The 17,224-nt window shown below is 49.0% G+C and overlaps 1 protein-coding gene and 1 long non-coding RNA gene across 4 annotated transcripts; both read right to left on the reverse strand.

Annotated features, from left to right (window-relative positions):
- Positions 1-5,457: 5,457 nt before the first annotated feature.
- Positions 5,458-6,628, reverse strand: LOC125553471. 3 transcript variants are annotated; one of them, XR_007304069.1, is made up of 5 exons: positions 6,589-6,628; positions 6,322-6,413; positions 6,049-6,107; positions 5,844-5,945; positions 5,458-5,755 (listed from the first exon to the last, which is right to left on the reverse strand). It is a non-coding gene; the product is annotated as an uncharacterized LOC125553471 (long non-coding RNA). The 3 variants fall into 3 exon arrangements; XR_007304067.1 differs by having other exon boundaries at positions 5,458-5,945; XR_007304068.1 differs by having other exon boundaries at positions 5,844-6,107.
- Positions 6,629-7,147: 519 nt separating this feature from the next.
- Positions 7,148-8,944, reverse strand: LOC125553472. The gene is made up of 3 exons (XM_048717250.1): positions 8,550-8,944; positions 8,394-8,474; positions 7,148-7,840 (listed from the first exon to the last, which is right to left on the reverse strand). The coding sequence occupies exons 1-3, from the start codon at positions 8,613-8,615 to the stop codon at positions 7,664-7,666; spliced, it is 324 nt and encodes a 107-aa protein (XP_048573207.1). The 5' UTR covers positions 8,616-8,944; the 3' UTR covers positions 7,148-7,663.
- Between the last annotated feature and the right edge of the window lie 8,280 nt (positions 8,945-17,224).

Genomic DNA, 17,224 nt, shown 5'->3' on the forward strand with positions numbered 1-17,224 from the left:
GAAGTGTTTTCTTATATAGAACCCACCTTTAGTACCGGTTGGTGAAGGAAATATGCCCTAGAGGAAATAATAAAAGTTATTATTTATTTGCTTATATCATGATAAATGTTTATTATTCATGCTAGAATTGTATTAATCGGAAACATAATACATGTGTGAATACATAGACAAACAGAGTGTCACTAGTATGCCTCTACTTAACTAGCTCGTTAATCAAAGATGGTTATGTTTCCTAACCATGAACAAAGAGTTGTTATTTGATTAACGAGGTCACATCATTAGTTGAATGATCTGATTGACATGACCCATTCCATTAGCTTAGCACCCGATCGTTTAGTATGTTTCTATTGCTTTCTTCATGACTTATACATGTTCCTATGACTATGAGATTATGCAACTCCCGTTTGCCGGAGGAACACTTTGTGTGCTACCAAACGTCACAACGTAACTGGGTGATTATAAAGGAGCTCTACAGGTGTCTCCAATGGTAGATGTTGGGTTGGCGTATTTTGAGATTAGGATTTGTCACTCCGATTGTCGGAGAGGTATCTCTGGGCCCTCTCGGTAATGCACATCACATAAGCCTTGCAAGCATTGCAGCCAATGAGTTAGTTGCGAGATGATGTATTACGGAACGAGTAAAGAGACTTGCCGGTAACGAGATTGAACTAGGTATTGGATACCGACGATCGAATCTCGGGCAAGTAACATACCGATGACAAAGGGAACAACGTATGTTGTTATGCGGTCTGACCGATAAAGATCTTCGTAAAATATGTAGGGGCCAATATGGGCATCCAGGTCCTGCTATTGGTTATTGACCGGAGATGTGTCTCAGTCATGTATGCATTATTCTCGAACCGTAGGGTCCGCACGCTTAACGTTACGATGATAGTTATTATGAGTTTATGCATTTTTGATGTACCGAAGTTAGTTCGGAGTCCCGGATGTGATCACGAACATGACGAGGAGTCTCGAAATGGTCCAGACATAAAGATTGATATGTTGGAAGCCTATGTTTGGATATCGGAAGTGTTCCGGGTGAAATCGGGATTTTACCGGAATACCGGGAGGTTACCGGAACCCCCTGGGAGCCATATGGGCCTTAGTGGGCTTTAGTGGAAAGGAGAAAGGGGCAGCCCAAGGTGGGCCGCGCGCCTCCCCCCTCCCCTAGTCCTATTAGGACAAGGAGAGGTGGCCGCCCCCCCTCTCTCTCTCTTCCCCCTCGGGGAATCCTATTCCAACTAGGATTGGGGGGGAGTCCTACTCCCGGTAGGAGTAGGACTCCTCCTGCGCCCTCCTCCTGGCCGGCCGCCCCCTCCCCCTTGGCTCCTTTATATACGGGGGCAGGGGGCACCTCTAGACACACAAGTTGATCCTTGAGATCGTTCCTTAGCCGTGTGCGGTGCCCCCTGCCACCATATTCCACCTCGATCATATTGTAGCGGTGCTTAGGCGAAGCTCTGCGACGGTAGAACATCAAGATCGTCACCACACCGTTGTGCTGACGGAACTCTTCCCCGACGCTTTGCTGGATCGGAGCCTGGGGATCGTCATCGAGTTGTACGTGTGCTAAGAACTCGGAGGTGCCGGAGTAATGGTGCTTGGATCGGTCGGATCGGGAAGACTTACGACTACTTCCTCTACATTGCGTCAACGCTTCCGCAGTCGGTCTGCGTGGGTACGTAGACAACACTCTCCCCTCTCGTTGCTATGCATCACCATGATCTTGCGTGTGCGTAGGAATTTTTTTGAAATTACTACGTTCCCCATCAGTTGGAGCCACCAACCGGTACTAAAGGTTTGTTTTGGCTAGCCCAAGCGGCGCGAAGCGACCCCCTTTAGTACCGGTTGGTGGCTCCAACCGGTACTAAAGGCCCCCCCTTTAGTACCGGTTGGTGCCACGACCCGGTACTAAAGGGTGTGCGCTGCCAGGTGAGGGGCACAAAAGTTTAGTCCCACCTCGCTAGCCGAGGGGCACTCGCACCTGCTTATAAGCCCCACCGTCGCTGCTGTCTCGAGCTCCTCTCTTAAGCAGGCCTTCTGGGCCTACCTCTTCTGCGATGCCCTGTTGGGCCTACTGGGCTAGCGGGCCTGCATCCTGGCCCAACCTGAATTTGGGTTTCTAGTCGTATGCAGGCCGCTGTGGCCCAGTAGGTGGGCTTTTTTTCTTATTCTTTTGCTTCATTTATTTTTGTGAATAACTTAACTTTGAAAATAGATTTTTCAGTGATTCTTTTTTCTTATGTTTAATATTAGTGTGTTTTATCATTATATTCAATTTGGTAATGCTTAGGTTATTTAAAAAATGAAATGCCTTTGTAACGGATGAGTTTTCATCCGAAACCCTGATACTTCGAAACAGATTGTCCATTTTGTACACGAAGTGCATCCAGTTTTTGCGGTAACCCTCTCTACTTTTTTGCACATGCTATGTGGGTGAAATTATGATACCATGCCAACTTTCAACCTTTTCTGAGTTCATTTGAAATGCTTTTCAATTTCAGGGTCATTTAGCTGAAAAAATCAGTAAATGCATGAAAGAATTTGCTTGCACATAAAATTTCTTCGCGTTTCAAATGCCAAAACACATAACTAGCTACCCTAACTATTACAGAGATTCCCTCCTGGGTGTGAAACATAGAAGAAAGTGATGATAGTTAAGCCGATCACATCCCAGATCTTTGGGTGTGAAACTTTTTCTTCGCGTGTGTCCCTTTGCGTCGTAGCCATGGAAAATCTCCATCATTTAACGGGATGCTCGGGTCAATATTCACTGTGAATGGAGCAATTTCATCAAACTTTTCATAATCTTCTGACTTGTCTGTCTTGTCATCCACTCCCACGATGTTTCTCTTCCCAGAAAGAACTATGTGCCGCTTTGGCTCATCGTACGATGCATTCGCTTCCTTATCTTTTCTTTTTCTTGGCTTGGTAGACATGTCCTTCACATAGAAAACCTATGCCACATCATTGGCTAGGACGAATGATTCGTCTACATACGCAAGATTGTTGAGATCCATTGTTGTCATTCCGTACTGCGGGTCTTCCGTTACCCCGCCTCGTGTCATATTGACCCATTTGCACCGAAACAAAGGGACCTTCAAACCACGTCGATAGTCAAGTTCCCATATGTCCTGTATATAACCATAATATGTTTCCTTTCCCATCTTGGTTTCTGCATCAAAGCGGACACCACTGTTTTGGTTGGTGCTCTTCTTATCTTGGGCGATCGTGTAAAATGTATTACCATTTATCTCATACCCTTTGAAAGTCATTATATTCGAAGATGGTAACTGGGACAGCAAGTACAGGTCATCTTCAATAGAGGTGTCATGCATGGTACGTGCTTGCAACCAGCTGGCGAAACTCCTGGTTTGTTCACGTGTAATCCAGTCATCAGACCGCTCTGGGTGTTTGGAGCGTAGCAAATTCTTGTGTTCATCCATATACGGAGCCACCAAGGCGGAATTCTGTAGAACTGTGTAGTGTGCTTCAGTGAGAGAATGTCCCTCCATACATATTATTTGTTCCCCTCCTAGCGTGCCTTTTCCATCCAGTCTGCCCTTATGCCGCGATTCAGGAACACCAATCGGCTTAAGGTCAGGAATAAAGTCAATACAAAACTCAATGACCTCCTCATTTTGACGGCCCTTGGAGATGCTTCCTTCTGGCCTAGCACGGTTATGAACATATTTCTTTAAGACTCCCATGAACCTCTCAAAGGGGAACATATTGTGTAGAAATACAGGACCCAAAACGTTAATCTCTTCGCATAGGTGAACTAGGACGTGCATCATGATGTTGAAGAAGGATGGTGGGAACACCAACTCGAAACTGACAAGACATTGCACCAAATCATTCTGTAACCTTGGTATGATTTCTGGATCGATTACCTTCTGAGAGATTGCATTGAGAAATGCACATAGCTTCACAATGGCTAATCAAACGTTTTTCGGTAGAAGCCCCCTCAATGCAACCGGAAGCAGTTGCGTCATAATCACGTGGCAGTCATGAGACTTTAGGTTCTGGGACTTTTTCTCTGCCATGTTTATTATTCCCTTTATATTCGACGAGAAGCCAGACGGTACCTTAATACTGAGCAGGCATTCAAAGAAGATTTCCTTCTCTTCTTTGGTAAGAGCGTAGCTTGCATGACCCTGATGTATGCCATCTTTTCCGTGCATACGTTGCTGGTCCTCCCGTGCCTCAGGTGTATCTTTTGTCTTCCCATACACGCCCAAGAAGCCAAGCAGGGTCACACAAAGATTCTTCGTCACGTGCATCACGTCGATTGCGGAGCGGACCTCGAGGTATTTCCAATAGGGCAGGTCCCAAAATATAGATTTCTTCTTCCACATGGGTGCGCGTCCGTCAGCGTCATTCGGAACAGGTTGTCCACCAGGACCCTTTCCAAAGACCACCTTCAAATCCTTGACCATATCATGTACATCAGCACCAGTACGGTGGCGAGGCTTCGTCCGGTGATCCGCCTCACCTTTGAAATGCTTGCCTTTCTTTCTTACGGGATGCCTGCTCGGAAGAAATCGACGATGTCCCAGGTACACATTCTTATTAGCCAAATATATACTGTCGGTATCGTCCAAACAGTGCGTGCATGCGCGGTATCCCTTGTTTGTCTGTCCTAAAAGGTTACTGAGAGCAGGCCAATCATTGATGGCCAAGAACAGCAACGCCTTTAGGTCAAATTCTTCCCCCATGTGCTCATCCCATGCACGTACACCTATTCCATTCCACAGTTGTAAGAGTTCTTCAACTAATGGCCTTAGGTACACATCAATGTCGTTGCCGGGTTGCTTAGGGCCTTGGATGAGCACTGGCATCATAATGAACTTCCGCTTCATGCACAACCAAGGAGGAAGGTTATACAAACATAGAGTCACAGGCCAGGTGCTATGGTTGCTGCTCTGCTCCCCAAAAGGATTAATGCCATCTGCGCTTAGACCAAACCATACGCTCCTTCCAAATATATATATATATATGAGTTTATGTCCTCTACAGCATTCACTTATAGCTATTTCTTCAAGTTGGTTTTTCTGCTAAGTGAATGTGATCGGACCCACTACAACATGACCCCACCTATAGCAACGCTTTTTTTCGTATCTAAAAGTCCATATATGCGTTGCTAGGGTCTTTACCAACAAATTGGGATGCGTAGCCCTATCCAGCGTTGCTAGCGCATAATGCAACGCTTATACTACCGTTGGTAAAAGGGACCGTTGCAAGAGTACAACACATAAAACCGGTTTTTACAACACTTTTATACGTTGGTGCTTAATTCTGATTGCTAGGCAACAGAGAATTTTCAAGGCTTCAGGTGTTTGTGCATATATAATATAAATAATATTGTATAATACCAGCAATTAAATTAATGTTCCACATAATAATGATAATTATGTGTATCAAGTGGGAAAAAAATAAGAGAATATGCTCACAAGAGGAAGAAATCATATATTAGATAAAATTGTTGGATTACAATAATGGATATTACAGGAGGAACACCATCCAAATGTGATGCATAATCTAATATTTTCTTGACAACAAAATCTAAACTAAAATCATCCATCAACATCCCTACAACTTAACTAAAACTAATTGCGGAACATCGTCCAACAGGAACATCCCACAACTTAACTAAAATTGAAAGCATCCATCATCATGAACCAGAGTATCATCATCATCGTTGCAGTATACTTGTTACGCACCCATATAATCATCCATATATCATTTCAATCTACAAGGAAAATAACAAAATGAACTATTAACACATAATGCATTGACATGATGCAAGTAGTGATAAAGGCAGGATATTAGACACGTACAAAGGTTGAAGGCCATGCAATATTTTTTTCTGCATTACCAATAGTATTGAACTTTTTGCGACTCTGTACCAAATCTTCAGTTTTCGCAAGTGTTGTATTACACTGCCCAAAATGTACTTTAATCTCAGCACCATCAAGTTTAAATTTAGGATCATAACTTAGAACTGTAGCAAACTACGTCCCTGTTATGATTCTGAAAATATACCAGCATGAGTGTTCATGATCATTGATGACTAATCCAGACGCCACAATATATGACATAGCCTGCAGAACAACATGGCTCAATAACATTATATGGACAGTAGCCTAAGCTGCTGTACGTTCAAAGGCAATGTGTGACAGTACTACTTCTCTTCTCTTCTCCATTTAATTAGCAAACTGAACCAAAATAGTTTGTCATCGGAAACTGAACCAAAACATTTAGCTCTAGTTGGTTTCAGTCATCCAACAGGAAATAGACAAACCTACATGTGCTCACCATGCTTTGAAACGAATGTACAGCCCCAAATCCACTGAAACGAATTTACATGGTCATCACCAGCCTAGAGATCCATTGCTAATTTTGTACACCTACAGTCAAACAGTTTTGTGTCAACCGACAGATTTATTTATTGCTAAATATATCTACTGAAGCCTACAACCCCAAATCTTATAAATTTGCATCGACGCAGCATAGAACCTAGCATGGCTCAATGGTCATGGACACAACGAGCAGTAGTACAGTAGGGAGAGGGAGAGTGTATACCTTCCATGGTGTCCCCCTACAACAAGTTGGTGCGCGCAGCTGCAAAGCCAAGGGGAAAAGGTTACAGGTGTCTCATGCATCTCTAGAACAGCGCAACACAAGTAAAGCTTCATCAAGTTCCATTCCTACTTAATAAAAGGAGAGAATCTATATTCGTCCCGTTCTATGTGTCCTAGTTACTATCTTGGCAACTTTACATCTTACTCAATGAATTTATCACTGAGTTAGTTAGACTAGTCATCAACCAGTGCGTATGCACGACAATTTTAGTTGGCCATGTATAACTAGAATATTTTTATGTAAGAAAAAAAATAAAACCATAAATTTTAAAAGAAGCATACTTTTAACTAATTAACAAATATTACATGTGATGCTGTGTTGGCTTCCATGTTGCTGAAATAAATTTATTTTCATAAAGGCATTTATACAAACTATTTATCATTCCTATAAATAAACTTTCCAAATTATAATTTATATTTAAAAGTCTGGGATCCGGGGTTAGTAAATATAGAGAGGATATTAGTCAATATTGTGATTTCCTTTAATTACATAGCAGGATTCTAAATCTTGCGTGCTCCTAATATTAGCTATCGAGGAACCCCAAATGGATCCCATGCTTTAGTGAGTTCGTGTAAAAAAAAGGAAACCACACTTTCTAGTTAAAAAAAAAAAACTAAAGCTAATGTACAGGAATATCTGTCTTATATAAACCTTCATTAAGAAATGTTTTCTGAAATAAACACGTACATTACTCAAATCTTCTAGATAAGAAACACACCAATGATTATGTTGTGGTTGGCTGGAGGCAGCAGTGTAATACTATTGTTTGGAACTTTGACTATGTAGTGCTGCTGGAGGCGACCAGAGCTGCAGACCACCCCAACTGGATGCTTTCACTCCCTACAACACAATCGAGTCAAGAGGAGCATCAATACATGCGTAAAAGACAGGTTTTTTTTCTTAATAAAGCAATAGTGATAAAGTCAATTGTATGGTTCTTTCTTCTGTTATGAGCTTTAAGGATGGAGAATAGAAAACAAACCGCCAGACTTTCACCAGACTTTCTTCTGCTATGTTATAATTTATATTTAAAAGTCTTGGATCCGGAGTTAGTAAATATACAGAGGATATTAGTCAATATTGTGAATAGAAAAAAAATCGCCACACTGCCATTTCCTTCACTCAACGGCCTCGCTGCCAAAGACGCCCGCGGGCGCCTAATCTGCTTCAAACTGCCGTTGCTACACCTCCGCTGCCACATGAACCATCGTTAGATTGATTTAGTAATTAGCCTAAAAGAATATATGTTGGCCATGGTCAAAACCTGAAACAGGAGAATACTAAAGATTGGAAAAGAAAATAATCAGGGCCTTGGAGATATATACTATATTAATTAGACCCTAACCTGGTTTTTAACTATACCTAGGTGTTTTGTGTACTAATTGCCTCAAACACACTGGTTACTGCGTAGATGGGCTACAGAATCCCTCCCTACAATGATGTTACCCTAGAAAGAATATGCAGCCAGGGGTTGATTTCTAGCCACTACTGCTTGCAAGGCAGCAACATAGTAGGTGTATTGCCATGGTTGGAGGCCATGCCGACCTTCCCAGCCTCAACACATCGGGACTCAATCCAGCATGTGGTCGTCCTCTATTTTGACACTTTAGCAGCAAAACAAAATCAAATTGACCTCAACGAGCAGGCACTTGATCCCAAGCAGTAGAAAATCCTAACACCTCCAGAACAAAAATTTCTCTTGATCTGCCACGAACCAGAGCAGAGGGAGGAGTGGACGAACTCACCTGAAGCCGGAGGAGGAAGCTCGTGGCTGCTTCATCCTGAGCCGTAGCAAGGTTGTCCACTGGACGTTCCTCCCCGCACGTCTACATGAGAAGTGAAGAGCAGAGGTTAGACAAGGGAGAGAGAGAGGATGAAGCTAGGGGAGGGGATGCACTCACCGGATGAGACGAGGACGACAACGACATGGCCACCGGCAACAGATCCGACGCCCGGAACCTAGCCATGCGGGATGGGTCGCGGGTGGGTTGTGGTGGCCTCAAGCGCTGGATCTAGCTGGATGGGAGGGCTCCACAGAGCGAAGGGACCTCGGGTTGTGCTTCGCGGTGGCGGGATTCGCCGGACATTACCTGATGGAGCCGCCGCAGGTAGCGCGGCGAGGAGCCGCGTGAAGAGATTGGGATGGGACGCGAGAGCGAGAGGGACGGTTGGGTGGGGATTTAGCGGATCTGGCAGCCTCCAGAGCTTTGAGGTGGGAGGTGGGGAGGGTCGGCGCAAGGGAGACGAGGCAATGGTGGCGGCGATTCGGGAGAGACGAGGGAGTCGTGGGCTCTGTTTCTCGCGCGTCTCTCTCTCTCCTGATAGGGTTATGAGCTGCAAATCTATAACGCATATCCTACAACCCATATATGTGTATCTATTCTGAATTTTACAACATATACTCAAAACGTTGTAGAATTTTCGTTGCTTTATAAGGGGTTTCCTTGTAGTGACCCTTCCCCTCTATGCTATACTCAATCCAATCTATTCACAAATTCTTCATGTGCGTTCTATCTAAAACTCGTTCAAATTCTTCACTGTGTCCTTGTCAGCTGAAGAAATTGCGAACGGAACTTTAAAACTAATCTTATCCAAATTTTTGGTTTTGCCGCTCAAACCGTTCCGCATCCCACGATGCATTATTTTACTCACCCACGATCTTACACGATCTCCACTACACAGTACGTGGGTGACACATGTCGTGAGAAGGAGAACGGCCAAGGGCACGTTCGTCCCAAATCTTCGGGCGAGCAGTTTTTCACCGTGGCTATAAATACCCCTGTCTCGTTCCTCACTTCTTTTACTCCGCTCGATCTCACTCCCGCTCGAGCTTCTCAAACCCTAGCGCCGCCGCTACTCCATCGTCGCCGGTGAGGAAGAGCTTCACTGCCTCGACCTCATCGCCGTCGTACTCGCGCCGACCGCGGAAATCTTCACCTCCGCCGCCGCCGTAGACGTCTTCCTCTGCCAAGTTAGGGCGTGGAAGATCTGCATCGATGAACTTCACTGTTTCAACTCACAGTTCGTCGTGTTCTTCGTTCAGGGTAATTAAAAGTTACTTTTATTGCCCTCTTTGATTCAAAACTTTTCTACAAAATCTTCAAAGGTGTTTTATTCTTCAAATCCTCACACACAAAACACCTCACATGTTATCTGTTCTTGATTCATTTCCCTAAGCATCATTTTCTTCAAGATTCCTCAATTGTGTGGATCATCGATCTATACAAATCTAGAACCTAAGATATAGCGCGCTTAGTGAAATTCTTCAAGACGCATCTGGTCAAATTCCTCAAACTTGTTCTCTTTGAAAAACCTTCTGAGAACGCATATGACCTCTTCAAATTCCTCGCAACTATACTCTGTTCACAGGTACACATGTCCGCTGCTGAATCATTAGGTTCTCATGAACTTAACTCGTTTGCAGCGTTCCTCGAAGAAAAACTGCACACTTCTTCAAAGAATTCAATTGTTCAAATTCCTCAAATGAAGAAAATGGCTGACGGTAAAATGCCACAGAAAGGAGGAAAGAAGCCTGAGGTCATGACTGCCTTTGAAATCCCTGAGGACATCTATGCTGGGTATTGCACACCTCCTAAGGAAGATAAAAATCAGCGCAAGGTGCGCATTCAGAAGATTGAACGGAGATGGGTACGTGAATGGAGAGAGTACAGATATGTCACTCCAAAGTATATGAAGAAATTCGCACTGAATCCTCCATGCCCAAGAGCCCCATTGGCACCTGGCCAATTGGCTGATCCCACTGGCATCAAACGCGGTGAGGATTTTCCTGAAGAATGGGCCAAGCACCAAGCCAAATTGGCAAGACAAGCCAGAGAAGCAGTGAAGAAATTCAATGAAGATTCTGCTGCTGCTGCTGCTACTGAGGCCTCTGTCAAGCCGAGGAAAGCAATGATTAAGAAGCCCGCTCGTAAGCCAAGTGCTTCACCAACAGTGCCCTCAAGGCCAAGTTCCTCAGCTGTGCCCTCACGGCCTGAAACTTCAAAATCTTCAAGGCAAATTCCTCAAGCTGCCCCTACTCCTCCGAAATCCTCAGCACCTCCTCCAAAGTCCTCAGCTGTCCCAACAAAGTCCTCAGCACCTGTGCATCTGGCCTCGTGCCAAAGGACTATAGGCATCTGTATTGCCTCTGGTGTCTCAGCAAGTTCTTCAGCTGCACCAAATTCTTCATCTGGACCAACTTTGCTGAAGACTAAAGCAACTGCTGGACGAGGTACTCGCCCAAGTCCAAAGAAGAAACAGGTCGCCTTCCAAGAGCCACCTGCAGATGATGAGGCTGATGATGATGAACTTGCGGAAATCATCAGAGACCGACAAGTCAGGGCCGCTAGAGCCAAAGGCACACCTGTGCCACTGCTACTGGATCCAAGGGCGATCCTTGATTACATTGATCTCTGGCATAAGGATCCCAACACACCTATGCCTGACTTTAAGCTGACACCTGGCCAAAGTCACATGCTCACTCACTTCATCCAAGAGGAGAAGTGGAAATATGATAGGGCCAGATAGATCAACAAATCACAGTACCGAAAAGAGAAACTCCTGAAGAAAAATGTTGTCAAAATGGCAACTGAAGAACTCATCAAGATGCAGGCTGAAATCAAAGCCCTCAGCGACAACTTCAACTCGTACTATGCTAATTGGCAAGGAGCCAAGGTCAGATTTGTGAAGCTGACTGAGACATTCACCAAGGTTGCAGCCCCAACGCAACAAGAAGTTCCTCAAGCTGAAGCATCTGTTCAGCAAACTGAAGAACATGCCAGCACCATTGATGATTTTCAGGCTGCTAAAGAAAATGCTAGTTCCAGGGCTGATGACTCCATTCCAGCCGCTGAAGAAATTGCCAGGGCATCCACTAGTGGTGCGCCTGAAGAAACTGAAGAAGTCAGGGCAACTGCATCAGTTGCGCCTTAGGAAAATCAACCAGATTCCTTAGCTCCACCTACGCCTACACCAACTCCAATCCTTCCATCTGCATCAGATGTGAAGAAGACCATGGCTGCAGAGCGAGCTGCAGTGAAGAAAAGGAAAGCATCAAGTGCTTCAGAATCTTCAGCCCCAAAGAAGATGAAGCCCATGACCAGCTCGTTTGACAATCCGATCGATGCTATTCCTATTTCCACCATGCCATCAAAGGACCTTGTTCCTTTTGGTGAAGAATATGTGATCCCAAGCGGATCTGATGAATAAACTCAATCTGCTGCTTCGTCAGAGTAGATTGATGAAGAAATTGAAGTGGATGCAATCCCTTCAACCCCACTGGTCTCATCACCAATGCCTCAGCTTGATGCTGAAGAGGCTGGTGTTGAAGAAATTGATGATGAAGATGTGGACATTGGAAGCACAACTCTGTTGATGAATGATGACTTTTGGGAAAGTCAGCATCCAAATTCCCCACTCTTCACCCCCTGCAGCAAATTCCTCACTCTCCTGCACCAACTGTACCATTGGGCTCTGAAGAAACTCATCCCACTGCATCTGTGCATGAAGAAATTCCAGCCACTAGTGCTGAGGAAACTGCTGCTGACACTACAAATGTGAATGCACCTGAGGAGGAACCAGAAATTCCTCAGCCTGAAGAACCTGAGATCGTGATTCCTGAGGTAGTGATGCAACTCACTGACACTCCTCTGCCAAGGCCAAAGGATCCGTTCTCAAGGAAGCAAAAATTCAAGGCTGAAGACTTCTTTGGTGAGCATGTGTTCTTCACTGAATACAACCCTTATGACTCTGCTCGCATAAGGAAGAGGCGTTTCTGGACAGCTAGTCAAGCAAATTTCTATTCCTCAGTGCTTTACAACAAAGACAAAGTCTTCGACCATGCTCACATTCCCCACGTGGATATGGAGTCTTTGCCATGCTTCACACCAGTCCTCAGCATTCTCTATGACGCTGGGCTGCTCAATTTCTGCACTGACATCTGTGATTGGAATGAAGATCTCATTCTTCAGTTCTACGCAACACTACACATCACCGGCAACTCTGAAGATGTGAATTCATGGGTTCTGGACTGGATGACTGAGAACACAAATTACAAGGCACCAGCGTCTGAATTGCTTCGTGCCCTTCCTCTAAGTCCTCCCCTTGAAGATGCATGTTGTGTTTACAACGAACCTGAGCTTTCAAATCACTATATGCAAGTGCTGATGAAGCCTTTGAAGCCAGGGCAGGCCCCTCGAACCAAATTCTGTCGGATCACCGGTTCCGGCAGACCCTTAAGGTTCAAACACTAGGGTGCGCGCGGAGATCACGCCTTCTACCTCTCCATCTCGCAAGGATCTAAACTACCAAAAGAACTGCACAAGGAACACAAGATTTATACTAGTTCGGGCCACCATTGTGGTGTAATACCCTACTCCAGTGTGTGGTTGGTGGATTGCCTCCTGGGGCTGGTGATGATGAACAATACAAGGAAGAACAGCCTCGCGAGGGTCTGTTCTTGGCTGGGGTGATGAACTGCTAGGAGGAGTTCAGTCACCCACCTTTCTCTCTCTCCCTCTCTTGTCGACCGTCCAGACCCTTGGTCTCATCCAGATTCCGATCCCTCTACCCTGGGGGTGGCTAGTCTTACTTATAGAGGCCCTGGTCCTCTTCCCAAATATTGAGCGGGAAGGGAGCCAACAATGGCGGGCTAATTTGAAGGGGAACATCTAGTACACTTATCCTGACAAAAGCAGTCTTCGCCTGCCAAAGGCTCTGGTGATGACGCCGTGCTGGGCTCCATGGTGACCTCCGTCTCGTAGTCCTCCTAGTCTTGGTCTCGTTGCACCGAAATGGCGACCTTTGCCTGATGCCTCGGTACTCCGCGGCTGCGCTTGCCCCCTTTGCACCAAAGGGGAAAGAAGGACGCTGCGCGCGCTGACGCCCGCCTAGCACCCTCGATCGTCATGGCTTGCGTCATGGGCACCTCGCGAGCTACCCTGCCTTGATCTCTCCGCCTCCTCGCGAGCCAGCCTGATGAGGCTGCGCCTGAGGAGGCGCCGTGTCGTCCGCCCCGCGAGGCTTGGCCCCTCGCGAGGGTCTTGAGCCTTGTGTTGATGAAGATGGGCCGCGCTGGGCCCCCATTTGAGCCATGCCGCAGGCCACAGGCAGGCAAGTCTGGGGACCCCCGTTCCCAGAACGCCGACAGTAGCCCTCGGGCCCAAGGCGCGCATGGACTTGGCCGTGCTGAGAGGCGAAAGGGCAAGGGCGAAGCGTCGCGGGCCCTAACAGCCTGCGGCCTTGGGTGCCGCGTGGCGGTTGATTGGACGTGGGCGTCTCCGCTTCCCCACGATGCCTCGGTGATCGCGCGAGTTGGACAAGTCCCTGCATGCAGATCGTGTCATGATTACCTGTGATCGTGGAGGCCGGCGGTTGGCCTTCGCTGGCTATAAGTATGGCATGGCGCGTGCCCTTCTAGTCCATCTCTTCTTGCTTTCTCCTTTGCCTCAGTTCTTGCTCCGTCTTGGTGTGATGTCTCCAATTCGCCAGTTTTCCGCGGCGGAGAAGGGAAAGGCTCCCCGAGAGGGACCAGACCCGCTCCCGCCGAAGAAGCGGCTCGCCCTTTGCAGCCGGGACGAGGAGGACCGTCAGGTGGTGGTGAGGCCCTGTTGCGAGCGGGCTCCGCCGGGGTTCCCGCTTCCCTTGTATGCCCACGTCGAGGGCCCCGAAGGTGTCAATGCCGATCCCCGCGGTCAGCGCCGTCGTCGGCGCCGTCGGGTCACGAAGGCCTGGAGTCCATGCCGAGGGCTCCTCCCAAGAGTTCATGCTCCACGTCGCCATTCCTCTTCAGTCCTGGATCCTTCTGCCTCCCTTCTTCGCCCCCATCATCCCTCCAGGAGGGCCCCTGGAGCTCTGGCTGCAGCACGCCGACTGCAGCGCCCTCGCGACCGAGGCAGAGGTTGTGGTCGCTGCCCCGGGCGAGGTCTACATGTCCCGCGCCTGGAGAGAGATCGCCCGGGTCTGCAGGGAAAGGGGCGTCTTCGCGGTCCACTTGGAGTACGATGGCGCTGCGGTGGTGTTCTTCAAGGTCTTCGACGCGAACGGGCGCCGGCTGGAGTGCTGCCGTGGGAGAGGTGGCCAGGACCTCGCCCTGGTGAGGGCTAGGCCCGTCGACCGCTCCCTTGGCAGAGGCGCCGGAGGGTCCAGCGACTCCAGCAAAATCTTCGCGACTCCGGAGACGAGCGACGACAGCTACGAGCCCCCGAGTCAGCGCCGCTCCCGGAGCAGGGCGGGCTCGTCAGGCCGTCGTCGACCCTGATTTGGATGGAGTTGGCGCCGGCGCCTGACGGCCCACTGTTGATGATGGCATCTTTTGCAGGAGCTCGTGTAGTTAGTATCCCTTAGGATCCGTTCCCTGCGAGGAATCAAAATGCACCCCGTGGGGGCTTGTAAGGTGCCTGTAGTCCCGTTTGTTAATACATAACCTTTTGCTATGGATCTGTGTGAGTCGCTAATTCCGTCGTAGTTTAGTCCTCCCTTTCGCACCTTGCGAGGGCTTGGTGCTCTGCGTCGACAGGTCCCAGTCCCAAGGCGGCGTCAGCCATCGCTGGTATGCCAGGTCGCGATGCCGTGGTCAAGGCCAGGAGGTGAGCGACCCGGGGTTCGGTAAGAGCCCTTGAGTCACGATGCTCAGGAGGTCCCCTTTGGCGCCCAAGCAGCCGTCGCTTGGTGAGAAAGTGAAGCAACGTCGCTAGTACGGAATTGCCTTAGGTGCGGGGGTAGTGCCACAGTAGCCAGTGCTTTGGGTGGTGACTTATCTTGAGAATCGAGGATTATTCCTGGTGTGCCGTCGGGTCCGCGCGTAGGCAGGAGCGGAATCGCTCGGCAAGGTCCTCGCGAGCCCCTTCTCCCTCGCCTCTGCTCCCCTTTCTGCTCTACGTCCTCGGGTCCTGGCCCTCGAGCTGGTCTCAGCCGTCGCTGGTATGCCAGGTCACGATGCCGTGGACAAGGCCAGAGGGTGAGGGCTGGAGAGCCAGTAGGAGCCCTGAGTCGCGATGCTCAGGCGCCCCCCCTTTAACGTGCAAGCGGTTCGCGCGGACGAGGGTGAAGGGAACCCCGTGAGGGCCTTGGCTAGCGCAGTTCCCTCCAAGGATCCTGTAGAGTCATCACAGAAAGAAGATGGGGCTGCCATGGCAGTCATCAGTCGATCGTTAGCCACTCAAGAGCTTGCTGGCTGGAGCAGGTGAGGTGTATCAAGGCACCCGTGAGCCAGCGCGGGACTCACGAGGCCCTACCTCTAGGCGGGTTGCGCCTGGCACTGGGCCGTATCTTGAGATGTGTCCCTGCAAAATTTGGTTAGATGCCGGTACTCTACGTCCTTGGGTCCCGGCCCTCGAGCTTGTCTCAGCCGTCGCTGGTATGCCAGGTCGTGATGCCATGGACAAGGCCAGAGGGTGAGGGCTGGAGAGCTGGTAAGAGCCCTGAGTCGCGATGCTCAGGCACCCCCCCTTTAACGTGCAAGTGGCCGACATGGAGAAGAAGGGATGCCGCGAACAGGCATCAAGCAATCAAGCGTGATAGGTGAATGCATAGTAGGAAATAAACGCGAGGGAGATACATGCCGTTGGGCCTGGCCCGAGCGGCTTGGGGATGATGCAGCCCGAGGGGCGCCCCCAACAAGGCAAACTAACGACCAAAAAATAAAGGCAGATACACGCCGCAGGGACGGACCCACGCGGCCTGGGAGTGATGCAACCCTGGGAGGGCGCTCCCAGCTGGGAATGAGGCTTGAAAGATGTCACCTGAGGATGTCGTTGGCGAAGTGGCGTTGGTGCAGCAGACTCGGTGGGTTGCGAAAGCCGATCCTCACGAGCCCCCAGGCCACGGGGCCTCGGGAGGCTTCGGAGGCACTGGTGACTCCTCGCGAGCTGTCTTCATCTCCGCCAGGGCCGCGGAACGCCTGTCTTCCTGAGCCTCCATGATGCCCCTCATGAGGCGCTGGTACGCCGCAGCCATGCTCAGCAGGCCGTAAGGCATGTGAACATAGCTGTGGGGTGGACCCCCGCAGCGCCCCACTTGCGAGGGCCAGAGGCGCTCCGTCGCGGCGATCTGATTGAGCCCTGGTATGTCGACGCAGACGCGCAGCCCACCATCCTCACCTGGATGTGGGGCCACAGCTGGTGGACGACGGCAACCTCTCATGATCCTTGACTCCTGTAGCTCTTGAATGGCCTTGTTGACGAACTCCTGCTGGTCTAACCTTCCTTGCCTGGCTCCTTCTCGAGGGAAACGTGCTTCGGAGCACGCCTCCACATGGTGCCCAAGCGCCTCCCTCGTGACCCTGGCTAGGTCGGTGGCCCTCCAGGTGAGAGCCCCCGAGCCCTGCCTGAGGAGGGCGTCGGGCGCGCTTTCCTATGCGATGGAAGGGGGTTCCTCCTGGGCAGACATGGGCCCAGAAGGGCCTGCCTCCTGAGGGGCTAAGCCTGGCGACGTCTTCTTCTTCTTGGGGGTGGTTTCAGGAAGCCTCCTGCTTCCGCGATCTGGGTATTCTAGTGACGCGGCCTGAAAGGCTCGCTCCAGGGAACACACTGCATCCTTCTCTTCACAGGGCACCGTGATGACGCCGCCACTTCCTGGC

Source organism: Triticum urartu, chromosome 4, assembly GCF_003073215.2.
Source record: "Triticum urartu cultivar G1812 chromosome 4, Tu2.1, whole genome shotgun sequence".
Taxonomy (NCBI): Eukaryota; Viridiplantae; Streptophyta; class Magnoliopsida; order Poales; family Poaceae; genus Triticum; species Triticum urartu.